The sequence below is a fragment of the Zootoca vivipara genome, chromosome 12 (assembly GCF_963506605.1).
Source record: "Zootoca vivipara chromosome 12, rZooViv1.1, whole genome shotgun sequence".
Taxonomy (NCBI): Eukaryota; Metazoa; Chordata; class Lepidosauria; order Squamata; family Lacertidae; genus Zootoca; species Zootoca vivipara.
This window is the reverse complement of record NC_083287.1, coordinates 46577740-46605595: the sequence shown is the minus strand read 5'-3', so window position 1 is coordinate 46605595 and position 27856 is coordinate 46577740. Positions and strand designations below refer to the sequence as shown.

The window sequence follows — 27856 nt, the reverse complement described above, 5'->3', positions numbered from 1 at the left end:
GAAATCAGGAATGCAAACTGGGGAAGTATTTTGTCTGATCCAGTTGGGCTCTTAAGTTCTTATCAGCTTATTTAAAAAAGAGTCCACTCTATGACCACCCCACTGTATTTTATTTTGCTTTTAATTTTAAGAGCTTTGGCATCAGTGAATCTAAAACTTTACCCCTCTTTCAAAGTATGAAATATCATGGAGATTTGCAGTCAGTGCTCTTTTCTCCATAAAAACCAAAGAATTGTATGTAAATGCTAGCTATGTTCAGAGTTGAGGGACCCAGGTGTCGCTGTGGTTAAACCACTGAGCCTAGGGCTTGCTGATCAGAAGGTCGGCGGTTCAAATCCCCGTGGCGGGGTGAGCTCCCGTTGCTTGGTCCCAGCTCCTGCCAACCTAGCAGTTCGAAAGCACATCAAAATGCAAGTAGATAAATAGGAACCGCTATAGCGGGAAGGTAAATGGTGTTTCCATGTGCTGCTCTGGTTTGCCAGAAGCGGCTTTGTCATGCTGGCCACATGACCTGGAAGCTATACACCGGCTCCCTCGGCCAATAAAGCGAGATGAGCGCGCAACCCCAGAGTCGGTCACGACTGGACCTAATGGTCAGGGGTCCCTTTACCTTTACCTTATGTTCAGAGTAGACCCATTGATATTACTGGGTATTTACCACTTTGAGATTTTTAAATACAGTGGTACCTCTACTTATGAATTTAATGCGTTCCAAATGCGCATTTGCAAGTAGAAAAAATTTGTAAGTCGAATCCCATAGGAATGGATTGGGAGAAAAAATTCGTAAGTAGAAAAAATCCTATCTAAATTGCATCCAAGATGGCGTACGGAGCTCCATTCGTAAGTAGAAACATTCATAAGTAGAGGTACCACTGTATAAAGTGGTATAGGAATGAAATGAATAATGATGATGATGACATGACTAACGTAGCTCCATTAATTTCAATGGATCTGCTCAAGTAGAACTTGGCTGTACACAACCACAAATTTCACAAAACTACACCCTAAACCATAACTCCATCACACACCAATCAACCGCTCTACCATCACAGAGAATGGAAAATTCTCTGTAAAGAAGTCTTGTGGCTATAGTCCTCACTATGGTGGAGACCTGTTGGCAGCTGGGGTCCTATTTAAACTAACCCTAGACTGATCAGTTCCCATGCTCAGTTCCAAGCACCGATTTTGACCTATAAAGCCCCACATGGCTTAGGACCCCAATACCTCCAAAACTACTGCTCACCACATGAACCAGCCTGGATCCTGCATCTTAAGAGGCCCTTCTCCATGTACCTTACCCAAGGAAGTTGCACAGGGTGACCACATGAGAACAGGCTTTTTCATGTGGTGGTTTTCCATCTGCGAAATGCTTTCCCCAGGGAAGCATGCCTGGAGCCATCACTGTGTGTTTTTAGGCACCAGGCTAAGACATTTTTATTTCCCCACGCTTTTGATGGTTAAACCAAAAAACAAAACAAAAAATCCTTCCAGTAGCACCTTAGAGACCAACTAAGTTTGTCATAGAATCATAGAGTTGGAAGAGACCACAAGGGCCATCCAGTGCAAACCCCTGCCAAGCAGGAGACACCATCAAAGCATTCCGGACAGATGGCTGTCAAGCCTCTGCTTAAAGACCTCCAAAGAAGGAGACTCCACCACACTCCTTGGCAGCTAATTCCACTGTCGAACAGCTCTTACTGTCAGGAAGTTCTTCCTAATGTTTAGGTGGAATCTTCTTTCTTGTAGTTTGAATCCATTGCTCTGTGTCCGCTTCTCTGGAGCAGCAGAAAACAACCTCTCTCCCTCCTCTATATGGCATCCTTTAATATATTTGAACATGGCTATCATATCACCCCTTAACCTTCTCTTTTCCAGGCTAGCCTTCTCCATGCCTAGCTCCCTAAGCCGTTCCTCATAAGGCATTGGTATGAGCTTTTGTGTGCATGCATACTTCTTCAGATACCAAGGGGCTAAGGGTCGTTTTTCTATTTCCTTAGGAGGTTTTTATAATGACCTAGATCAGAGGTCAGCAAACTTTTTCAGCCGTGGGCCGGTCCACTGTCCCTCAGACCTTGTGGGGGGGCCGGACTATTTTTTTTGGGGGGGGGATGAACGAATTCCTATGCCCCACAAATAACCCAGCAATGCATTTTAAATAAAAGCACACATTCTACTTATGTAAAAACACACTGATTCCCGGACCGTCCGCAGGCCGGATTTAGAAGGCGACTGAGCCGGATCCAGCCTCTGGGCCTTAGTTTGTCTACCCATGATCTAGATGAAGTACTAGTTTGCTTAGGGTTTCAGAAAACTAGCTCAAGTGCAAAAGACATGGGGAACCCAGGGCCACAGTAAGGCCTAAAGCAGAAGGGAAGCACTGAAACTATTACAAGTCTTCCAAGACAATGCACAAGCTGCTCCCTTGCTTTCTATAGTCACATCAGCCACACATGGAGCAGATGCAGAAATGGCAGCAGATCAGAAACTAAACAGGATGCCCAAACAGGTAAGAGTAGGATCTGAAAACAGGAGCTGCTGCCTCTCCTGAGAATGACACAATCTTAAGACTAGCAAATCTAGGTGGAAAGCATTTTCAAAGAACCGTTTTAGGAATTTCCATTTAATTAATGGAATTCGGTATAATGCTCAGTTCCAGGCTTTACCATCTGAAGAATGAACTTAAATTTGCTATATCTAAAATCTAAGGCTGAAATGCCCATTGCTCCATAAAGCAAGCTTTGTAAGCCAAGTGTCAAATATATGCCAGATATATTCTCATTTGTCTCAAGACAAGTTAGAGATTCTAGCAAGAAATAAGCACGCACAGAAAGTCCAATCTATTTATGAGCCTGGTGATGCAATTTATAGTAAAAATAAATTTCTATCTGCAAATATACTGGTATTCTATTTGAACCAGCATTTCTTTTCTGAGAAGAACCCATTTCTTTAAAAAATAATAATGTTGTTGTACAACGTTGCTGAAGCCATTGTACTTATGTCTGAATAATGACAACTGCAAAAGCAGTCATATTCAGCTTCTGAATATGAAATACACAAGCAAAGTCTTCTTGGCCACTGGAGACTGCATTATACTGCAACAAGCCTGGCATGTTTTAGTATAACACTTGTCCAAGATGTAAAATAGAATGTGTACTCGTAGGGCTGTAAATTTTTGAAGTGAATGTTCATACGATTTTATTTGCTTTTTAACATTTCATTCCACAGAAGCACAGAGTATCTCGAACTAACAGTACTCCCTTCCTTTCTTCCTTGATTTGCTGGGACGTGTAAAACGGTGAACTGTGGCAGCAGATGGTGTTGCAATTGCATCAGTTATAACTCCTGCCTCCCAGTGTCTACATAGCCAGCCTCAAAATCAGTTTTAAGAACAGCCTGGTCCATCTAGTCTTGCATCCTCTTCTCAGTGCTAGTCAGCAAGATGCTTCTGGAAAGCTGATAAGCTAAAGTTGAAGGCGGCAGCACATTTCTCCTAAGTATTTGGTACTCAAAGACATACCAGCCCTAAATATGGAGGTTCAATTAAGCCACCCTTTTATAAATTAATTTTATAAAAAAATTATAAAAATTAATTTGCCACCCTTTGATAGATCTACCAGAGTGGCAAACAAAATAATAATAATAATAATAATTTATTATTTATACCCCGCCCATCTGGCTGGGTTTCCCCAGCCACTCTGGGCGGCTTCCAACAGAAAAATACAATACAATCTATAATAAAATAAATGCATAATAAAATAAATACACAAAACATGAAAAGTACTCTGCCTGATGTCTCAAAAGACATCAAAATGGGCACCGAGCCAGATAGCTTAGTTGGTAGAGCATGAGACTCTTAACCTTATGGTCATGGGTTCGAGCCCCAGGTTGGGCAAAAAGATTATTGCCCTGCAGGGAGTTGAACTAGATGACCCTTGTGGTCCCTTCCGTCTCATTCTATAATAAAAATCAGGGTCTCTGGGAAGAGGGCTCCAAAGGTGGGGCACCACCACTGAAAAAGTTCTTTCCTGGTAAACCACCGGCCGTACCTCTGATGGCAAGGGAAGGCAGATAAGAGTCTCTGAGGATGGCACACACACGGAGACCACCCTTCAAGTATTCTGTCCCCAAGCTGTATTGGGTTTTAAATGCCACTTTTAATTGGACCAACAGCCAGTGTAGCTGGTGAAGAACTGGTGTAAGATGATCATAACATTCAGTTCCCATTAATAGTCCAGCTGCTGCATTCCGAATTAATTGCAGCTTCTGGACCATCTTCAGATACAGCTCCAGCACATGACAGAGGTCACATCCTAGATAAAAGCTGCCAAAAGACCTATCACTCCTGAAGTGGTCTAATCCTTAAAAACAAATCACAACAAGAGTGGATGGCAGTAAATCTCATAAATGATGGTGGCACCTCTGATTCCCCCTCACAAACCACTACTGTACACATGGAAGTGTACAGAATGTACTGCCAATCAAATTCTACTACTCAAGGAGGACAAAAAATAATAATGACGTATCCACTCATGTGAAGGATGCAATGTAAAAAACAAATAAATTTGCATTTACTTTGGAGATCCTCCTATCCCTTAGAAAATAAAAATAAAAAATGGCAATGATTTGTCCATGCACAGGGGTTTCTGTGAACTTGCTTACATAAGGGAGAGCAGAGCTCTTTGGAGAAGAGAAGATGCCTTTTTATCCAGTCCTGGGCCTAATCTAAAGTTCCACTTTCATAAAGTGCTGATTGCCTCCCTCCTGGCTAGGGAGATGGAAAAACAGCCCAGGGTGTTCACTTCCTGGAGGAAGCTGTGACCCTCTAGATGTTACTGGACTCCAGCTTTCTTCATACCTGGCCGCACTGGGAGCTGCAGTCCTACAGCATCCAAAGGACCATAGATGCTCCAACCCTATCTTGGGGGTATAGAAGAGAAAGGCGTTGGGTGTGCCTTTCTCAAGATCTATGTCTATAGTACATGAAACATATTAAAGTTAGCAACAGGCCACAAGGGAAGCAGAACAACAGGCATTTTCAAACACAGCTACTCACATCTGCAATGGATCTCTGAACGTATGTTCTTCTGGTTCAATTTAAGGACTGTTCCCTTCTTCATCTTGCTACGTCTTGCTAATAGTCAAAAATGAGACGCTAGGGGCCTAAAGCCTTTTGAATATTATTTTGAAGTCTAATCTGTCTATACTAGGAGTAAAGTTCTATTGAAATTGGAATCGGGAGAAGAAGAAAATTAGAAACTTTTTTCCCCTCAAAGAAGAAATAATTGCTGCTGAAAAAGAGAATTCAAATTGAAAAGGACTATAGTCTTTGGATGATGAATACCGGGGTTAAAAAACATTGACAGTCACCTTTTCTGGTTCAGTTGCTTTTAACTGTACAGTAGCAGATAAGGAATATCACATCCCGTAACTGTTAGTGATATGTGGGTGGGGGAAACCAGAAATGATTTCATTGGCATGGACAGATCATTCCCTGGTCAGTTTTAACTTTAGAGGTAGTTCTGAATGTGTGAAGCCATATGCAGCTATGTGGCTACACTTCACGCTCGCTTGTTTCTATTCCCCAGAACAGTTTTTTTTGTGATGCTCACTAGAAGGCAGATAGAATTTTACTACATTATTAGAATTCTGAGTTTCCTTTTAACTTTGCGAATCTGTTTTATACTTTTAATACTATTGATTTTTTTAAAAAAAATATGTAGTTCTTATTGTTGTAAGCTGCTTTGGATGAACTTGTATCTGGGAAAGTGGCACATAAATATCTTGAAATGAAAAGAAAAAAGGGAGAAAGGTATTTGTATCTTACATGTAAGGAATCCTACAAATCCTCTATCTAACCTTCTTGTACCTAGAAAATCATGTGATATTAACAAGCTGTGTGGCCTTCTAACTATTCTTCGCTATAGGGCTGATGAGCAGGGGAACCGGGGTAAGCCAAGAAGCATGCAGGGACTATAATGAAATAAGAATTGCTGCTATGCTTGTGCAGCGCTTCCACATTACTGTATGTTTCTGGGCAATGCAACTTTAGACTATGTATATCCAAACCACTGAGATCACCCTCACAAATATAAGGTCCCTGCATATAAAAAGCAGGCAAGTTGCAGAGGCCAGAGAAGATATAGCACAGCTATGTCCCGAACATACTAGATTTGAATGTGCAGAGACTTGTTTGTTCCCCCCCCCCCCAATAAGAAAAACAACAGCAGCAACACTACAAGCAACCAAACGTTCAGTCCCCTCTCCCCTCTCTTGCAATCTGCTGGAGGGTACAGTGGGAATGTGCTTGCATTTGCATTTCGCCTCAAAATTGAGGGATTCGTATCTTCCCTACCTCCACAGGCCAAATTTGACAGGTTGGTGGGGATGCCTACCTGCCAATCACCTGATGTCGCAATGTATCAGGTGACATGGCACTTTGAAGGCCCAACAATCAGCTGATCATCAGGACTACAGAAGCACTGTGCTCAGGGCCTTTGAAGTGTCAGTGGCACTTCAGAAGCCCCTTTGGCTCTGTTTTTGTGTGAACAGGGCTTGCACCAAACGGCCTAGACCCACCTAGGCCAGAGGCTCCCACCCCCTGCTCTAAATCAGGTGGGAGGTCTCATCAACGAGGAAGCAAGGGAACTATTCATTTCACCCCAACCAAGGCCAACCTTCAGGGGGCCGCATGGGAAGGTAGTCTAGCTGGAGCAGGAAAACAGTATCTTTTTAACAGCTTCCCCACAATTGCCATCAAATATACTGATGCCATTATTTAAACTTTTCTTCTCCGCCCAACAAATCTTCATTCACTCGGTTAACACCCTTTCCTGCATTAATTGCCATTAACGATCCCTTCCCTTCATTAACCCTCGCAAAATCATTTTATTTTATTTCCATGCAGTGCCAGCCCATTCCCTTCCACAATGTCCCCCCAAGCTCGTTCTCTTTATATTCGCTGCATTATTTTCGACTGGTTATTTTCCCCACCCACCCCTTACCATCATTCTTAGCTGCTAAACGATTGCCTCTCCAGCTCAAACACAATAGCACAGCATCAAAGTTCAGCCACTAACCTCTCCTTCCCTTGCCACAACTCTGCTACCCTCTCCCTTCCATATGATGCGGGACATGTGTTATGAATGACTCTTGCCCGTTTATAGACACATAGAGACCCTAATTGTTGAGCTGTAAGCAAAATCCTAGCCGTGCTGCTCCTTAATAGCGGCCCCTGAAACAGTCACACAGATAGATAGGCAATTAGCCATTTGTGTCAGAAAGACACAGGTTAGGGGCTTCCAGGAAGCATCGGTGCAATGAGCTAGAGCAGAAATCTGTCATTTAAGTAGCGGCCATCACATCAAGCATAGAAATCAAACTAACAGCTATTGCAGAGCAAAGTCCCAGTGGTTTCTGGCAAAAGGATTCACAGCCAGGACTCTACGTTGGCTACTCTGGCTTGCCTGGAGGAGGGAACAAAGAAGAGCGCCAATATGTCTAGTACCAGCTGCTTTCTCCTCCTGTCACCAAGACCAGGCCAAAATAAAATATGAATCTCTGAAAAAGTTAAGTTTCTCCGTGACCAAAAGCATTCTAAGGCTGAGAAGGGGGAAGGGTTGCAAGTCAGATGCAGAGGCTATCCAGGGAAGTCTTTCGAGACAATATTGTGTCCATGAAGAATACCATTTAATTCTAGGTGGCACCCCTGGCATTCCAAAAAGGGAACAGCATTCAATTCAAGCTTTACCCACATTAGTTTTCCTTGCAGTCTTAACTACTCTCGCACATAAATACTTATTTGCTCTGTAAGATGGTATGGCACCCAATGGGCATGTCAAGCTAACATTGGTTTTTTTAAAAAAATTCAAGGAATAAATAATGCAAGAGGCAAGGTTTAAGGTTAATTACTTTAAAGAGATCAACTCCCAGAGATTTGGCTCAGTCCACCGTGCCACTTTCCTTTATGTTCTGAAGAATATCAAATGTACTTGTACATTTAAGTTTGCCTTGGAGAAATGTCATTCTCCCAACCTCTCCACCTCCACTACTTCCCTGAGAGAAAGGTATTAGCTGAAACGACGCAGAGAACTCCCTGCACGGAACAGAATGAAACTAGAAGAACCAAAGAGACAAAAGCTCATTTCTCTTCCTGCCCTGTCATTTCAATTCCTAGAGCAGAGGTCACCAACTTCTTTGGGTCCATGGACGCATCTGTGGAGTGTCAAGGGCACCATCCCCTCTAGTAGTTCTCCTCTCTTTTCCTCTAGGTCAATCTCTCCACAACAGAAAGAAAGAAAACATGCAACACAAAACACTTTGCTTTCTCCAGAGGGCTTGGCGAGAAGTTGTATCCAACAGAACTAAAACAGATTCTCGTGGATCTGCTTGATTTTGCAGTGGGAATCCCCCTGCAAACCACCATCAGATTTTTTATGGATAGACCACACAAAAATAGCACCACTTAACTTCAATCCAAGGTAGAGAATATAACGGGTCTTAATTTTTTACATACAGTCTGATAGTTAAACCACTGGGAAAAAAATCACAGAACATGTGTGGACGAGGAAATGACCTATGATTTGATGGTGCTTTTGAGGGGGTCCATTGTTATAAAGAAAAAGAAAAGGACTCAAAAAGTTTTGTACCCCAGAGCCATGTTTTTGTATGGTTATAGTGCTTGAAAGGCCCAGATTCCTATTGGTTCAGTCAATAGAGACCTTTCGTTTGTTGAATGTATGTGGGGGCGGGGGGGGAGGGGGGAGCCATGAAAAATTATTCAGTTCCAAGAGGATTGTACTGGATCTGAGATGTTTGTGTCGACTCACCCACATTTACTCTCTCTTACACCTCAGCTTGTCCCACACCAGCTGCCCCTTATCTTCAAAAACATTCTCTCTGACCCTCTTGCTCACTCCACTGCCTGTTCAGCTGTTTGGTGCCAACCTGGACCCTTGATAAACACATATAGATCAAAGGAGGAGACTGTCACATTTCCAATTTCCTCAGCTGTATGAGGGGGTTAGTACCCTTCCCCAACTCATGACATAGGGGACAGAGAGGAGGGCCTTCACAGGAAAAGGTTTCATTGTGGTCATGGGTGCCAGAATGGTAACCACAGTTCATTTTGTAAATTTTCCTACCCTGAAGCTGTAAATAAATGTCTCTTCCCACCAAGTATGAATAATTTTGTCAAATATATACAGTCATATCTCGGTTTAAGTATGCCTCGGTTTGAGTATTTTCAGTTTAAGTACTCCGTGGACCCGTCTGGAATGGATTAATCCACTTTCTATTACTTTCAATTGGAAAGTTCGCTTCAGGTTAAGTACGCTTCGGGTTAAGTACGGACTTCCGGAACCAATTACACTCATACCACGGGTTAAGTACGCTTCAGGTTGAGTACTCCGCGGACCCGTCTGGAACAGATTAATCCACTTTCCATTACTTTCAATGGGAAAGTTCGCTTCAGGTTAAGTACAGACTTCCGGAAACAATTGTGTACCACTGTATGCACTGTATTGGGGCGGCCACTGCAGAAGCCTTGCATGTCACTAATACTTGAAAACATGCTCAATACATCACTAAGGGTTAAATGCGGAATGACAAAATTCCTTTGGTAATATCTCCTTAATAAGAATAACTATGCAAATACTGATCAACTCGGATCAAATAAAATACACAAGATCTTTTCGGGCAGATAAGAGATACAGGATCCATTTGTCAAAACTGCTCCAAAATACAGTGATTTGCAGTTAACAATGATGGTGGTCTTTAGCAAGAAAAACGTTGCTCACATTTCCCTTTGAATATTACTACAACACTATAAATATCTGACATAGCTCAAAGTGGTTTTTAAAATCTCAGCTATCTACAGAAACATATCAACCATGAGTTTTGTTGGAAAATTTAAGGTTGGCAGAATAGTAATCAAGATACATTGCTTTTAAGAGGTGAAGTGGAAGATGAGAATCATAAAATCCACTGTGCTACATTAGTTTTTGTAGTTCTTACAGACTTTGGTCTGATCCACGTCACCTGTTAGCACCACTAGATATGACTCAACATCAGCCTAAGGCACATACTGTTTAATTGACTTTAATAAAATATTTATGCCCAACCATCCAACATAAATGCTTACTTTGGTTTCAGGCAATTACCCTTAATTTTATCCAGTTAAATCTCCACACCTAATAATTCATTCATATCTATATCCCTATCTGTATCACAAGAAACGTTGACAATAATCTGTTACTTAACTGCACATTGTCAACTATGTATTCATAGAGGGTGAGTCCTTTAAAAGAGGCCCCATGGATACAGAGTACGGTACACATGTTCCACGGGGCCTCTTTTAAAAGACTCACTGGACCTATTTAATAACTCCAAAATCTGGCTGTTTCAAAAAGGCATGCAAGAGGCCCTTTTAAAGCCAATTAGGGTTCAAAAGCAAGTCCAACAACTTGTTTCCCTTAGAATTCAATCCTATACACACTTTCCTGTAAGTAAGTCCTATTGACCTTAATGGGGCTTGCTCTTGAGTAGACACACATCAGATTGCAGAGTAAGCCTGTAGAAAAGCAGGCTTTTTTTTTTTTTACAGGGTAAAATATGTTTTGAAACACCACTACAGACACCCTCACATTGCTTCAGAGCTCTACTTTCTTCCTGCTTCAGAGGAGATACTCGCCTTTGTAATGTTTTCCACGCTTATGCAATTGCTTCAATGCCATTCATAATGCGGAACTGTTATATACATCTCCAAAGACAGAGCGATTCTCTGTGTCATATGTTACAACGTTGGGTGTTTTGAATATCCCAGCTTGTCAGATGCCATTAGTCTCTTCCAAAGATGCTTATTTGAACATGTCTGGCCATTTGATACAATTGCAAAATGATCCTATTTTCTTCCAAAATTTATACAGTTTATTAGATTCTGCTGTTAAACAAAGTTATTTCTCTTCTATTTTCACAACAAGTTGATGTTCAGTATCACCCAAAAGGTATATACACTTGCTCTGATCTTATAAGACACATTATATTTCTGTAAGCTACATGCAGAAATAGGAAGCTATCCAATGAACATGCCAAGTGCTCAAGTACTATATGCAGAGAAACGTATCTGACAATACAAAAAGGGGAGAAGGTTAAACACAGAAAATTCAAGATGTATGTTATCCTAGGATGAATCATTCTGAACTTGATTTGTCAAAGACAATCTGAAAATTGACAGCTTAGAATAAAATACCGAATTTTTTTTTGGGGGGGGGAGAGCTATTAAAAGTTGGCAAGAAATTCCCTTTGAATTTTAACAGAATTTGCAAATTGTGCAAGTTATTTCAAGACCACGTCTTCCATTTACCTACACTGTCGCAGAGGCTATGGTTCGGTATCACTTGATAGATCCAACCCCTTGAACGTTTGCTGTTTTAATATTTCAAAGCCTTAACCAAAGCAAAATGCTTATTATAATCAAATGGAAGCTTGTGGTAGCAACCCTCATATGGCTGAAACAAAATTGGGAATGCTCACCTCTGGAAGTGCAAAGTGATCTATCCAGTTTAATGCAATGCTTGGAGAGATTTCACAGCTTTAATTCGCTTGCACACTGTTTTCTTACAGGAGTAAATATGCTACTTTTTGCTTGAGACTTAACAGACACAAATAATCCTTTGAGAATTGTATTAGCATAAAAGATGAAACGGGGGTGTGGGAAGCTTAGCAACCTCAGCCTCATTCTATTTTAACACTGATCCCTACACTGGAACAATATTTTACTGATGATTATTCGTGGCCTAAGAGATTACGTTCGCTAATAAAGTTCTCCAGTTCAAAATGAAAAACAATAAAAAACAATGCAAGCAAGGTCACTTGGCACCGTCTTCTACAGCATAGCAATCCACCATGTAGGGGTCAAAAGCCAGAGTGCAGTTGTGGAATCACAAGCACATCTCCTGGAACAGAACCAGCAGAGCATCCCTAAAGACCAGCAATCATCAATGCACACTGCCATTAATAAATTGCTCACTGATGACAATGAAAATATGCACTTACTGGCAGTGTTTACACACTACCCTCTTTGCACTCCATGCCTGAATGCTTCTCCCCTCCCCAAACCCTGGTTTATGTACTAGAGTCTTCAAAGCACGTACAAGTAAAACCAGCTCAATGTTGCAAAACAATAAGTTTATGCTGAAGTTCCTTTGGTCGCATCAATAATGGAGAGAATGAGAAGTTCGCAAACGGCTCTGTTTACTACCGCCAAATGAACTATAGCATTTTTTTTAAAAAAAAAATCAAAAGCATTTTTTAAAAGGGGGGGGGGTGTATGTGGTAGAAAGAAATAAGAATGTCTTCTAATGGTCTGGGGCTCCAAAACAGATTTAAATCACTTGCTGCATGTGCAATTAAGCAAGGATGTGACAGTATTAAAGTGGACACAGAAGTAGATGGTGCGCATCGAAGCATGTGTTTGCATGTTACACACATGATAATTTACACTCTTGTCGTGTTTCACACTGACTGCAGGAAAAAGCACCTGTGAAATCAAGCTACATCCTCCCCTCTTCTCAAAAAGAATAATTATAATAAAAATATCCACCATGTGCAATTTTTTCTTTTCTTAACTCAGAGGAAGCAACACAAAGCAAACATTCATGAACCAAACTGCAAGCTCTTGGTATATGCCCCTGTTCCATAAATATACAACTCTGAATGTTCAAAGTGCTGTGTTTTATATTTTATATTACATTGCAAGAGGGTGACAACTTAAAAGATTTGTTTGATGGCTGACAGATATTTCTTTTTTAAAAAATTACTGTTAATTAATTCTTAAATACTTTGCACCCTATTTGACAAAAGGAATCAGTTCAAGCATGGCAGACGTATAAGAAATATTTCTGCTTGGGAGGAAAGGGACACCTACTGATTGGTGCAGAGTAGATTTATGTTCCATAACATTCATTATGCCTCAACAACTATGGCCTACGTGCATAGCATGGTTATTGCAAAACCCCTTTATGAGATCATTCGTACACTGAAATCACTTGATACTTTAAGACTGACTTCAGAGGCACTGAGGTTTCAAGAAAACCTTGAAAGGATAACAGTGCAAATACTCTTTCAATAACAATACATTTCTTACTCCTTCCTCTGCTTTCCTAACAACACTACATTGCATCAATTAGAAGCAAAGCCTCCAAGAACTGAATCTACAAATATTTCAGATAAAGTCCCGTATTATAGGAGGACACGGTGGATTTGCTCCCCCCCCCCTTAAATGCTGAAAAAGTAGGACTGGTTTATTTGCATAAACAGCATAATATTCTGGAAAGCACCAGAGTAACAGTCACTATTCTTGCTAATCAAATGGTGTACTTTCATTTTCTACTTTACTCACATCAAATGGAAAAAGCATGGATTAAATATTTAAGCAAAAGTGTGCTACAGCTGTAATAGCAGATGCCTGTGGATACAGATATACAATTCCCAGTTTTAGAAATTACATTACATGCAGTGAAATCATAAGCATTTTTACTCAGACGCAAGTCCCTCCAAGTTCAATGAGAGTTATTCTCTAGTAAAAAGTTTTAACATTGCAGCTGGCCCGCTAAAAGGAAGGCTGATTCAGAAGAGTTACATGCACCCTAAAAGGATTTGGGGTTTGTGAACATTTGGTGTGCTTTTTGTCTTCAATAATCCCAAGCAAGAACCAGAGAATGGTTACCCTTGCCAGCACTTTCTTAACACGATAGAAATGTCATTATGCAAACTTCAGCTTTCCTATCTTCCTCCTAACACTGTAAGTCACCTCATGTAGCCTGGGGTCAACACAGCTCACACTAAATAGCACACACATTAATTCGAACTTCCAATTACGAAAATGTTTTGAATGATGATCTCCCCAGGGCTATTTGAACGTATGAAGTTGTTCTGTACTTGTTTTGATGAGGCATTGGGAGGAGAAGGGAGGACACTCAAGACTTTCAAGAACTACTCTAAAATGAGAAAAAATAATGACATGAATTAATTCATAAGAATTCATTCTTGTTCTCTGGAGTCCACACGATGGAAACTTTGCTACTAATTCTACCTGGGAAGCAGCTTGAACAGAACAAGTTTCTAAAAAAGGACCCAGAAGAGCCAGAACAGGCATTGAATGGTTTGGCATTTGATTTGATTGCGATATTGTATTGTCCTTTAGCAGCAACTGAATTGAAAGCCAGAAACTATGCTGATTCCTGGAACGCAACAATCAAACCCTCCTTCAAAACCTGCATTTAAATTCCAACCAGCCTACCTTTATTCTTATCAAAGATGTCCTTACAAAAAGCAGCGGAACTATTTGGGTGAGGTGTGGAAAACCCTCAAACCCCCCTTTCAAAACTGGATTGACAAAAGGGACTGACTTTTGAGTAGACATGTATAGAATTACAGTTTAAAAAATGCTAACTTTAAAAATAGTTGCGTTAAGTATATATACTATTAATTGTTATACTTTCAAAAATATATATCCTAGAAAAAAATAAATAAATGAAGCTTAAATTTCATTTAGCATCTGGATTACAAATTCTTATTAAACAAACCAGAGCTCATTATAAAATCAATATCAACTTAACCAGTGTGCCCCAAGAGAAATGGCAAAAAGGTCACTCCCAGAAATTCAAACAATTTTCCTGCTGGAAGAGCATGATTTTAATTACAGATACCATTAATTAGAACTGTCACAGGGAAGATTGTCCTCTTACTTATCACAAATAAGTATGATTTCCCTCAGATTATCAAAGTTATATGCATTAAAGGGGGGAAAGCTCGTGTTCATTTGTAAATGCTTACATTAAAAATGCGTGGATAAAAATTTAGCAAAACTGGTTTAACCGTTCATTGTTACGTAAACACACTTTTTTTGGTTTCAGCAAATGTACACTGAAATGCCTCCCTCCCCCCACACCTCCCTTTGATAAGTCTCTCTCTCTTTATTACTACTTTACTTTAGAAGGTTTTCTCCTCCTGCTTAGATCTCAAGTTGAAAGCTCTTCCTCTGAAATGCTAATAAGTTGGGCAGATGTTTGAATTCAGCACCCTTACTGAACATTTCATTGGGTATGCAATGCTGCCCTCCCCCACAGAGGAAAGCACACAGCACAAAGATGGGGAGAGAGGGAGAGAGAAATTGGAGGGAGAAAAGGAGACACAGCTTCAGTACACTAGGATAAGGATGCAAGTGCCCTGGGTCCTCAGAGAACACAATGGTAAAAAAATAAAAAAAATGGAAGGCTTCAACTCAAAAAGTGTACTGAACATTTTATTATTTAAAAGCATAGCTCATTGTTCCGAACTTTAGCATTTTTGAGCATTCTTCTACAACTCGGGAGAATTTTACAGGAATACTAAGATTTGTGGACAGCCAGATAACTGTAATGATTTGTCCAATTATTTAATGCTCAGTACAATATCTAACATGCCAATGCAGGCAACAAGAAAAATAAGGATTGCCTATCAGAAATAAGCTGTCAGTCCTTGATCAGTGCTTCCAAAACAGCACTTTCCCTCTCCTATTTACTACAGAAGCCTCACCTATAATGTTTCCATATTCCTTTGCTTCTATCTGTTGTCACTGTTCTCCGATATATTTTTTTCATTTAAAACGAAACAAAACACCAACAGGCCTGCTTCTAACTTCTCTAGGGCTTACAAATTTATCAGCATTATATTCCAATCTATCTGAATAATGGGAGGAACTGACAACTGTGCAGGTCAAAGGTTCTTTTCATATCACACCTCCAAGAAGTCAATGATTCAAAGAGAGGAACACCTTCAGATAACTGGGTGATCCATGCCTCATAAATCGTAAAGATTGTTTTTAATATCTAAAACGCAGTGACAGGTTCTAGATATTGATGTGTGTGGTGTGTGGGTTTTTGTTTTGTTTTTCTTTTCCAGAGGCATTGAAATTGGCAACTACTTCTTTTAACGTTTCTAATTAGAGGCACATTTACAGCAAGCTACAAGAATAGCAAAGATTAATAACAAGCAATAAAAAAGCTGCTACAGTCTACAGGGGAATATTAATGGAGGGACGCCCAAGTAAGGCATTGTTTAAAGAAAGGGGGGGAGAACCCTACCTCAGCTATAAATAAATAAAAGCAGCACTCCCTTGTGTGGGGGATAATAAATAATGGTTTTAAGTATCAGGAAAAAATAAAGAGCTGGTGGAGTGGAGAGGCCGGTCTCCTACCTGATAAGCAGCAGTCTCGCTGGAGCTGTTGTCGGAGCCCAGGCTTGTCAGCTTCTCTTTCAGTCTGTGATGAGAGCTGTGGCGGAGGCAATAAATGACCCCAGAAGCCACAAGGATCCCAAAAATGCAAGCGATGGAGAGGAGGGTTAGTATGATGAATTTGGTGGTGTCTCTCTCTTCCTGGGCATGGTGGGGCAAACGTTGGAGCTTGCTTTTCTGTACAAAAAAAATAAAAAAAGGAGAGGTGGGGGGTTATTATTATTTTTTAAGCAGCAAGGGCAGAAACAAGAGAGCAAACACCACTTGAATCCCGCCGCCCTCCCCCCTCCAATGCCAACAGGTGAAATCACAACACAAAATGAAGAGAAATTGCCACAATACAAAATTGCAATCAGGCTTCCCTAGCAGAATATTTCATGGGTTGTAACTACAATCCTATTCATTGAAAATAAGCCCCAATGGATAAAGAGGGTCTTATTTTCAGTAGAGATGTATAGGATCACACTGTTTATTTCACACACCAATTCTTTGGGATCTGTCAGGATAGGAATTAAAGTTTTGAATCCATTCCGAGGCAGGATTAGTCAAAAGTCAACAGAATTTGCCTTCTCCTTGGTGCAGTACAGACTGCACAGGCAACTCAGTCTTACAGGTTTTTATTTCAAAGTACATATACTGCAGAATTCAACGAGTCTCCCTCACCCCGTCCCCAAATCCTATACATAGGATTGTGACCTTAAATGAACTGGAGCAATACAGTCAAAAATCGACCCAGCTGTCTGAAAAGTAGTATCACTGTTTTCCTCCACACCCTAAATGAGATGTAAATTAAAAAGATAATTCCCTAACACATACCTGGCAACATCGTTCATAAAATATCTTTAAAAAGTAGGTAAGACTGTCTTTGTGAGCCTATTGAATTTGTCATAGGGGAAAAAAATTCCAGCAATAAACCTGGTAAGATATTATCACAGCCAGTTTCCCTCATGAAACTCTTTACATAAAGTGGGACGTAGATTTCTTCTGCTGGACACCTGAAAAAATGACTTCTCAAAAAACACTGTTCTCCATTAACGTTTTATTTTTACTTATGAGGGAAGTTCTCAGATGAGGAGGGTTCATCTCTCCCTCTTTTCTTCCTGGGATAGAAACAAAACCAAAGTTCAACGTTTCCAAGCTCTTCCATGATTTTTTTAAAAAATATGTGTAATTTTGTGTGTCTGTGTGTGCGCGCATAGCGACAAAAAAGAAATCCTGGTGATGCCTTTCGCTTGTCTCCATGTGCTCAAAAGTTGTCCAATAATTTCCCCTCATTAGCTTCATTATAAGCTATATTAGCAACAATTAAAATCGCAACATGGCTATGAAAAGCCCAGGCACGCAAGATTGCAGGCTCGCTCATTTGGCCAGCGCTTGACAATTACTAGGGAAATGAATTGAAAAGCACGCCCCTGCCTCAGCTCTGGTTGCTACAAGATGAGAACAATTAGCCAAGTCCTCTCCACCACCTCATTCCGCGTGGTAACAAAATGGATTCCCCCCCCCCTGAATGCCCGGCCTGGCCTATTCATTATCTCGCCTCTCTTTAGTAATTTTCTGCTCCGCATTCAGCTGGCCGCCGCTTAATTTCCTCCCGGCTAGCACGTACACAAGCGGCTCTTGTGTCAGGCCCCACTCCGGTTCCTTTCTCCCTCTTTCATTCCTTTTTTTAAAAATATATATCTTGGAATCAGAAAAGGCCACCGAAGCAATTAGCGCCGCGTCTTGACTGGGAACATGGCTTGCCATTAATTAGCCTCCTTGCTTTAGCAGCGCGCCAGTTTAGCGCGGGGCTCGGGCTTAATGGAACGGAAAGGCAGGTCCGGGCAAACCGTTCCTCCCACCCTTCGCCGCCTTGTCGCGCAGGAGCAAACAAAAAAAAAGGAGCGAGGCTCGCCGGCTGGAGAAAAAGGGACCGACTGACGGAAAGGAGGCAGGCAGGCAGGGCGCGCAGTCGCCCGCTTGCCCGCCCTCGCGGCTTCGTCGGGGAGGGGCTCCTTCGCCAGCCGCTCGCGCCACTTTTGCTCTCAAGACGCTGCTGCTCCTGCTTCTGCTTCTGCTTCTCTTCCCGCTGCCTCTCCAAAGCGCTCGAGGGATCCAAGAAGGACGCGCTCCGGCACTCTCCCGCCTCCTCAGCCAGCGGGAGGAGCCTTCCTCGCTTCCCCCCTCCCTCCCTTCCTTCCCCCAATCTCCACCTGCCTCTCCTCTCCTCCTTAACCCAGCACAGAGGAATAGAAGGCGCGGCGTTGAGACCTCCGGCGCGCAAAAACGCGCTCGAGTAGATGTGCGATGCTTCGTCTCTCGCCTCCCTTTCAAGCGGGCGCGCCTGCCCCGTCTGCGTGTCCTCAAGACCACGTCCCCACCCCACCCACCCCCTTCCCTCGAGATTACCGGGAGGAGAGGGAACGGGGAGGCTTTGAGGGGCGCCTCCCTGCCACTCAGTCCATTTTTCAGTTTAGATGGGGTGGGTTGGTGCTAGGCTGTAGTCCTGTGATCGCCTACTGGGAGTGGTAAGGCTCGAACTGAACACAGTGGGACCCTTCCGAGGAGTCAGGCTGCACAGCACATTGGTTTTTTAAGAAGGCACAGCCTGGAAGTGACATTACTGGGAAGGAAGCCCTACGGAGATAAAAAGGGCTTGTCCTGCACGCAAGCATGGTTCAGGCCGGATCACAAGGCTACGGTCTATACGGCAACCTACTGAACTTTTTGGAACGGAAGGGAAAGCATGCGCAGCAATGGGCCGCGTGCCCCGTTGGAGTTCAACAACACGGAAATAAGTAGGCAGTGGAATATCAACTCAGTCATTAGACCTGCAGCCCTACACATCCGGATCCCCAAACCGCATTCGGACGCAGAACTTAACTCCCAGTGTATGTGCTTTGTTCTGAGGAGTGCTCCTATAGACAGCAGCGTGGGGACTCTTGTTAAAGATTATTTGCGAGATTGAATACACCATACATTTAAAGAACACTTTCTCAGGAATCCTGGGAACTGTAGTTTAAGAGTGCATCTCTGGGAGGTGTAAACTTCAGTTCCCAGCATTCTTGCCAGGCTACTTTAAATGTGTGTACAGTACTCAGCCTAACCAATACAATCCTTACAGTACCCACTCGGAAGCAAATTATGAATTCTGTAGGACTTAATCCCAGGGATCAGGGTTAAGGTCTAAGCGAGCGGGAAAAGTGGGGCCAATTCGTGGCACCCTCGGCTAAACGGTCTGGCGCGCCCCAATCCACGTAGTAGCTGGAACCGACGCCAGTGAGGTCCACAAACCAGCTGAGAACCCAACACCCAGTTTGCGGACCTGGGTGTAAAAACACACACCCCAAGCTGCAGACGAGCTTTGACTAGTCACTAGGGGGTCTAGTGGATCCCGTTGCTAAAAACAGTGGGTGGGTCCCGCTTTGCATCGCCGTTGGAAAACAGATTCAGGGAAAGGGCCCCGAAGGGACAGTACATGGGTTTTGACAGCAGCCCCACTCGCTCTTCCTTGGCAGGCGGGGCGAGGGCGGGCAAATCCATTGCTCCCTAAACTTCTCCCACAGGTCTCTTCGCGCGTCCTCCTCCACCCCTTCCTCTTTAGGATCTCTCTACCGCTCCGTTGCCTCTCCTTTCCCTTTCCTAGGACCGCCATATGGTCCCTCGCCCCCACCCCACCCCGCCCGGGTTTCTTAGGCCCCTCCGCTCAGCGGCGCCCTCCTCAGCCCCGCCTTTCCGTTCCTGGAAAGCGTCTTTGGCCGCGGCCCTTCCTGCTGGGGAGGGCAGGGGGTCGCCCGATAAAGCTCTCCTCTGGCGGCGAAAGGGCAGGCCCTCCCCTTCGGAGGCCAGTTCAGGCTGCTGGCTGGAGCTCAAGGCCTGGCCTTGGCTTCACTATTAGCATTTCATTGAAAGCGCCCCCCGGTCCTCTGGCGAGGGAGAGGTCCCTATCTGCATCTAAATAGGGGCGTTTGAAAAATGATCTTGCCCTGGACTGGAGACCCGGCCTCGCTCGCCGCATCTTCTCTTCACTCCCCACCAGAACTCCATCCCCCCTCCCCGGGCAGGGCCTGGCCTGAAGGGGCCTTAATTGGACGCGCTACAAAGTCCCCGAGACAGAAGGAGCGGCTGCCCCGATGTTTAGGCTTGCTGCTGTGGGGACAGCTGCCGCGAAGGCAGGGTCCCCCCACCCCCGTCCCACTCTTCCTCCAGCAGCTGCGCACCCAGCAAAGCGGAGGCAGGGGGCGCCTCCGGCCTCTTCGCCAGGAGACCCGGCCATTGAATGCATGGTCCCGATCCTGGAGGTGATTCGTGGGAAATGAGCCTTTCCTCCCAGCCCATGTCGCACACGAGAAATCCCACTAGACGCCTCACTTCTGCTGAAACATACTTCGAAGGTGCTGCGCATAATAGTCCAGCGGTAAACAGATGAACTGCTCCGATCCCAAGCGGTCAGCGCCACAGAACAAAGCCAAAATAACAGCAGGCCCAATGCATATTTACTCAGAAGTCCCATTAAGTTAAATGACGTTTACTCACAACTATTGCAAGTATTACTCACACGCGGTTGCAACCTAAATATGCTTAGGATCAGGGTTGCTAGTTGGTTGTTGCAACATTCAGGAGATGCGCGCCCACGCACCTTGCGTAAATATATAACACTGTCATAAGGAAAGAAGAGCGACTCTATTTATGGTTTGTATTTAGAAACGCCTTGCATAAGAAAGCCTTTTCTCTGTAAATTATTGCCCGGCTTATTCTGTCAACAGTGCGGATATTAAATAAAGTCAGAATGAAAGAGAAAGCCACACTTGTCCACTGTAGTTACCCCTCCCCCCCAAAAAACCCCCAACCCCTCTATCATGAACATGCTGGGGGGTCACTCTCTGGGCTGGGCCTCGAATCCCTATCTGTAAAATGGGACTAATAGACCGCAATTATGCACTGGGAGTAAGTCCCATCGAACTAAGCAGACGTGTATAGGATAGCGATGATACTGTCCTCTTTCAGGATTCTTCTGAAAGAAAGAGAGAAAAAAGAAAGCAACAGAATCCGCTTGGCAAAGTGGCGAGTTCTTCTACCACTGATATAAACGATAATGGTAAGCAAGCCTCTTAAATCAAGAGCTGTCAGGCCCCTTTCGCGGAGTTGACTGGCCCGCGGCCACACGATCCTTAATGCAAAATAAACGGGGTTCTCATTCGCATTTTTGGCTCGGGGGGGAAAACCCGGCAAACTGAGGAAATCACCATGCAAAGAGAGTATCACCGCAAGCTCTATTATAAAATGTAAGAATTAAATAGATAAGGCAAATATTTTATTTCCCTTTAATCTTCAGCAGCGTTTCGTTTTTGTCCAAACCACTTCCAGGTTTCCTATGGATTCAGAGTTTGGGTTATGGTGGTGGTATGGTGGTTGTTGTTGCTGTTTGTAAATAGGTTTACCGGTAATTTGCATAACGATGTTCCTCCCTCCAAGCCGAGCTGCAAATCGGAACGGGGTTTCAAATTGCTTTACAAATTGACTGCTCATTGTTGAAAAGGGAAGATACCGGAAGCCATTTTAAACAGGGCCCGGAGTGCCAAACGCCCCCCTGTGCGCCACCGCCGTGTTGCTGCGCGCACGCTTCGCAGGGGGCGGCGGATTGCCAGCAGACTTGAGGCTTTGCCTTTCCAAGCGACGGGACCATTCTTATTTCAAGGGAGCCAGCCAGTCCTCGTCCAGCAAGGGGAGGGGAGGGGTAGGGCTGGGGGGACGGGGTGGCACAACGAGGACCGTCACTTTCAGATATGGCAAGGAAACTGCCCGAGAGTTGGGAAACACGCGGGGGCCCCGCGATTACGCCGGTGGAGGTTCCGAATGGAGGGCTGGAAGCAGGTCCAGAAAGCACCAGCATCTCTCCCTCTCGCACACAGAAAGGCGCTCTGTAAAATGGCCAGTTAAAATGGCTTGGATGTAGTCGCGGTAGTTGGCTAAGGCAAAGCGGGCGCGCGTGCAGGTTCTTTTTTTGCCTACTTCGCCAAAAGAGGAAGCCACCTTCCCTCTCTTTCGCAAACAATTTGTACACAATGCCCTCTCCATAAATATCAGACGATAACGCCGGGCTCAGGGTTTGTTGTTTGTTGGAAACTCGCGTTTCTAGCCCTCATTGTTCAAACAAAACAAACCCCACAAAACGTTTAGATCGCGTGTGGCCCTTAAAGCCTTTAGTTCTGTAGTCGATATGCGCCCTTTCAGGGCAGAAGAGGACGAAACCGAATACACACGTTATCTCGGCTATGCTGTCAGGAGTTTCTCTTTTGGAGGGAACTAGTCCCAGGTGGCGCTGTGGTTAAACCACTGAGCCTAGGGCTTGCTGATCAGAAGGTCGGCGGTTCAAATCCCTGTGACGGGGTGAGCTCCCGTTGCTTGGTCCCAGCTCCTGCCAACCTAGCAGTTCGAAAGCACATCAAAGTGCAAGTAGATAAATAGGTACCGCTACAGCGGGAAGGTAAACGGCGTTTCCATGTGCTGCTCTGGTTTGCCAGAAGCGGCTTTGTCATGCTGGCCACATGACCTGGAAGCTATACGCCGGCTCCCTCGGCCAATAATGCGAGATGAGCGCGCAACCCCAGAGTCGGTCACGACTGGACCTAATGGTCAGGGGTCCCCTTTACCTTTACCCTTTTAGTCCCTGATAAAGCACTTTTCCCCCCCCGACTGTCCTCAACTGCGCATCTTTCCCACCCTGTTCTAAAGATGCCGCTTTGTACGGATGACCCTGAACTGTTCGCGTGCTGAACATAATTCAGCTTCTGTTTCTGCAAATATTGTCACAGCTCAGGTTTAAGCACGTGGAAAGCGACGCAAACCTTCAGAGGACCTGCTTCTGTTGTCGGAGAAACAGGGCATGCTTTCGAACTACACAGAACCTTTAACTAAACAGAACCCTTCTTCACCATAACGCAGTCAGATATGAAGAGGCATCTGACGAATTTCTAAACAGCGAGGTTTCTTTCCATTCCGACATATGAAAGACTGGAATGTAGGCAGTCCCTCTTCTCGAAACTAGACCGGCTTAATTCCTAATTTGCAAACATCCCAGGAAAACATGTAACGCCCGCGACCCTCACTCAGGATCCTCAAACCGGATGCAACATCGATCCATCCATTGCGCTCCACCCTAACTTCCCCGTAGGTCGACCCAGCTCCGAATGGTCCCGCTCCGAAGTTCAGGGACAACTCAGGGACAGCGCTGCTATGCAAATACGGGTCCTCGGGTCCTCCTCTGAGCGCTTCCCCCGATTGTCTCCTCCACAACCAGGAAGGGAGGGTTACTCTCTCCATAAAGGTTTGCCTAAGATTGCTGCCAAAAGTATATACCGCCAGCGCTCTGGGAGGAAGCGAGAGGCCTGAAAGACTTTTGAGATTCCGAATACACTGCTGTGAGGATGATTTCAAAGCGCTGGTACCCGCCTCGAGTGCATTCTCAAGACAACTTAACACTTAACAACTTAACACGGATCCCCAGCTATCTCGTCAAACACTCTGTCCTTCTTACAGTCCGGATGGTTAGTGTAGCAAGCCTTCCCACTCCCTTTATATGAGGAAAGCCTCTCTTTTTTTGGTAGCATGACCTGCGCTTGAGCTGAGGATCGGGTAAGTTTTGGTTCCTATTCAGGATCGGTTGATAAGAAGTACAAAAGTGTGATCCTATGCCCTTAGGGGAGGGGGTCATCCAAAGTAGGTGGGGATGTCCCCCCCCCCATTGCACCTTTTGAGTGGGTGGGATTTGGATACAGAGACCAATCGATCCTATCATATCCATTGCTATTTCTGGGTCAGTGAGCTGTGACTGGAAGAAGGTGGGCTTGAGGTTTGGAAAGAAAACCTTCCCTATTGTCAGGTTGAGGAATCAAAGGGAATCCAAAAGGAAGCTAGGCTTGTATTGGTGACATTAATCTGGCTCTTCCAGCAACATCCCTACTCAGATGACACAGGATAGAAGGTAATGATTTGTTTCCTGATACACCCCTGGATAAAATGCTTAGAAATAAAAAATAATTGTGAATCCTCAGGCTGTGCCCCTGCTACACCAAGTAGAAATTGGGCTTTTTAAAAAAGCAGCAGCTTTCAACTAGCTGTTTGTTTAGTCTAGTTTCCCATTCCAAACTGGACTCCATCTGACACCCTCATGCGCAGGAGGAAGGGGGGCAGGAGGGTTCTTTAACCCTGGAGCTCCCAGTAATCTCCCACTTTGCCTAAGACCCCCCATCTCCCCCCTCCCTCCAGCCAAATGCTTCTATTGGATCCAACAATCAGGCCTCAAGGAACAGAATCCAGGGTTAATTAGAGGCGCCCTGTCAGACTTGACTCGAAATGGGGGGGGGATCTTTAAATATGTATGAATTTGACATTTACAGTTGGACGTCTTTAAAGCACAGCATCCCCTTCCTCTGTCACTGGCTCAGTTTGACGCTGGGGTGTGTGTGTGTGTAGACAACTGCTGTTGCATAACATGGGAACAATCACAAATATCTTCCTTTTCAAAGTTTAAGGCCTACCAAATGCACAGATTGGGGGGGACGTTTCTTCTTTATAACAAAAAATGCAAAACGGACTCTAAGGAATAATAAAAGTGAAGTGCATTAGAGGATCTACTGAATGTCTATTCGCAAGCACCTTAAAACTGCTTTAAAGCAGGGGCTTCTCCTTGCTCCCAGCTTTAGTAGCCTAGGACTGTAAAAGAGGGACTCTTAATAATCCCTGGGTTTCAGTCCATAATGCCAATGCAGAATGATGACTACCATATACATTCATTAATCTTACCCTACATAGCAGTTCAAAGAACTGGCCTCCCAAATGCATTGTCAGTCAAAAATGTTATTTCCCATTGCATTGTCTTGTCAAGGAAGTAAGAAAGGCATTTGCACCAGCTTTACTGCCCTCTCCCAAAAGCTCTTTGCACAGTTGAGTTTCTATAAGAAAACACCCACCCCTCCCACCAAAAAATGATGAAGCTAATGTAATCAAACCATGTTTGATATCCTTTCATTGCATCCTCTTCAACGGTCACAGGTCTGACACACTTCCTCAAGAGTTTTCTTCAGGAAGAGGTGTGTGCATGACTGCGAGCTCAGCAAGATTGGAGGTTGCAGGTGCCGGTAACATTGTACACCCACAAAGGCCTGTAAATGCTTGATATACATTAATATCATCCAGGCAAGTGAATGTATTGGAAACTGAAGGCAACGATGGAATGCTTGAAACTACCCTCAGTTATCCTCATAATATAGATGCTACCTTAGATATAGGTGCTTTACAGATTATATCAGCCTTAAATAGCAATTCACATTTTCCCCTCCCTTCCCCATTTAAAATGGACATTGCCATTTTACAAAGTAAACTTTGTAAGAATGGAAAAACCATTCAGCTAAGAACCACCAACTGTAAGCCTTTAAACTTCTAAAGCTATTGCTCAGTTGAGATAAGGACACACTTGGCTGGCATTTGAGGCACACTGCCTTTCTACTTCTGAGAAGAAAAACGCATTTCAATATTATTATTTTTCTAAAATAACTTGGCAGTAGTATTTAGTGGCACATAATGCACCAGAGGGGTTCCCCCCCCTCATTTTTTTTATAATTCTTTGTTGACGACACATTATAATAGATCTGAACACAAATAACAATGGAAACTAAATATCTCGGTATGCACAGATAAATAAAACTTTGGAAAATGATTTATCTTAAAATATGATGACTTTTTAAAAAACCCACCTAATGCTATTTTTAATTGAGAATACACTCCAGAACATAATAAATGGGAGAAGTCAGGCAGAAATAATCATGTATTAATTCTCTACATTACAAAATCTTTTCAGAAGCTATTATCAGAGCAAGAGGCATTGTGGTTGAGATTCAGGGTGGGAGAAATCCTTTGTGCAACTGAAAGCTATTGTTCCTCTGTGCTGATGAAATTGTACTTGCAAATCTGCCATTCAAGGAGGCCAAAAAAGGAGGGGGGGTGGGTCCCAAGAAGAAGAAAAGGAATGACAAGAAAATAATTATTCTTGACTATAAACATATATTAATATACATTTGGACTCAGCAGGATTAAAAAAGAGAGAGAGGGGAACATATAGTTTTGTAAATTGTGCAGCTATTATCTATAATATTACTGTTAATATCATCTAACCACATTTTCCAGAAAACTCCTTTGGAATAACTGACCTTGTTTTCATGGTAGTATATTTATTAGAGTCACATTATTGATTTGACTAAATAAACCTTATATTAACTGTGAACTTTCGGGGGGATATTTTCTTCTCGGGATAAAATAATACAGGAAATATATGTTTACTTAACCTTTTGATACTTTAAAGAATTATATGTACAAAAACCATCCTTACAGCAAATTGGCATTTTAAAATATTTTTTATTGTTCTTGTTCTTTACAATGATACCCATTATAACAAAAGTGCTAAACACATCTCCGTGGAATCAAATTAACTCATTAGTTTAAACTGAATATGCACCCAAGTTAAGTTTGCTAGAATTGCATCAAATTGACTGGACCGATACTCAAGTAAATGCGTTTAGGGTGCAGTACAACACAATTGCAGAAGCAAGCCCTTAAGATATTAGAGCTGCTTCAACACAAGAATGCTTTGTTATTTGTGTTCAAATAAAATGTGTTCTTGTTTACTGACGGTCACATCATACACCACAAAAAGGACATAATTTAGTGGCTCACGGTGCAATCCTAGTCCTGTCTACTCAGAAGCAAGTCCGACTCAAATTCTTGTCTTATTATTATTTATTAAATTTTTATACCACCCTTCACCCAAAGGTCCACTGGGCAGTTCGCCACATAAAAATGCAAAATGAGAACACAAAATACACAATAAAACAAAAACAAAATGAATAACCTCGCCTCTCACAAACACATTTAGAAGGCCATAGAGTGCTACTTGAATGGAACATATGCCCAGGTAAGGGGTTAGGACTGCAGCCTCAATCTCACACGAGGTTCTTTAACATTAGCAAGAGGTTTGTGTATACTGTATAGGGATGGAGACAGCATCCTCATAGCTCCCTGTCCTCCATTAACACCTAGGATGTTGATTCAGAATTACTTGTAGCAGATGTCAGTTCATCACCTGAAACAAGGTCAATTTAATGCTTTTACTTGGAGAAGGAAGGGATGGGGGGGCTGCAGTCAGATGGGAAGGTACTTTCCCCCCTTCTTTGAGAATCTATGGAGAGGTTGAAAAGATTAGACAAAATTGACACACACAAAAGGCAGATGGATTTCTGGGAACTCCAGCTTATTCAAATCACTGAGAAAGGTCATGGTGCGAACCATAGACCTATTCTTCTGGAGGGGCACAATGATCCTTCCTCAACCTTCAACCCCAGAAAGCGCGCGTGGGGGGGGGGGCACTCTACTATACCTTTTAGAAGGATTAATATCCCGCAACAATGAAGGAATCGAATCCGAGGCTTCAGACAAGTTTCAAAGATACCAGCATCAATGCGAGATACTTTCTTCTTGTTTCGTAAATGAAAATAAAAGAGCAGTTTTTGTTGTTTACCAAGAGAAAGAGAGGAGCTGCTTGCACCA

At 43.3% G+C, this 27856-nt stretch overlaps 1 protein-coding gene across 1 annotated transcript in view; it reads right to left on the bottom strand.

Moving 5' to 3' along the window:
• Positions 1 to 27856, bottom strand: part of PTPRN2 (protein tyrosine phosphatase receptor type N2) — a 592105-nt gene that overhangs the window by 89266 nt on the left and 474983 nt on the right. The window contains exon 13 of the mRNA XM_035129839.2: positions 16235 to 16450. Coding sequence (XP_034985730.2) covers positions 16235 to 16450 — 216 coding nt within the window. The remainder of the gene's footprint in view (positions 1 to 16234; positions 16451 to 27856) is intronic.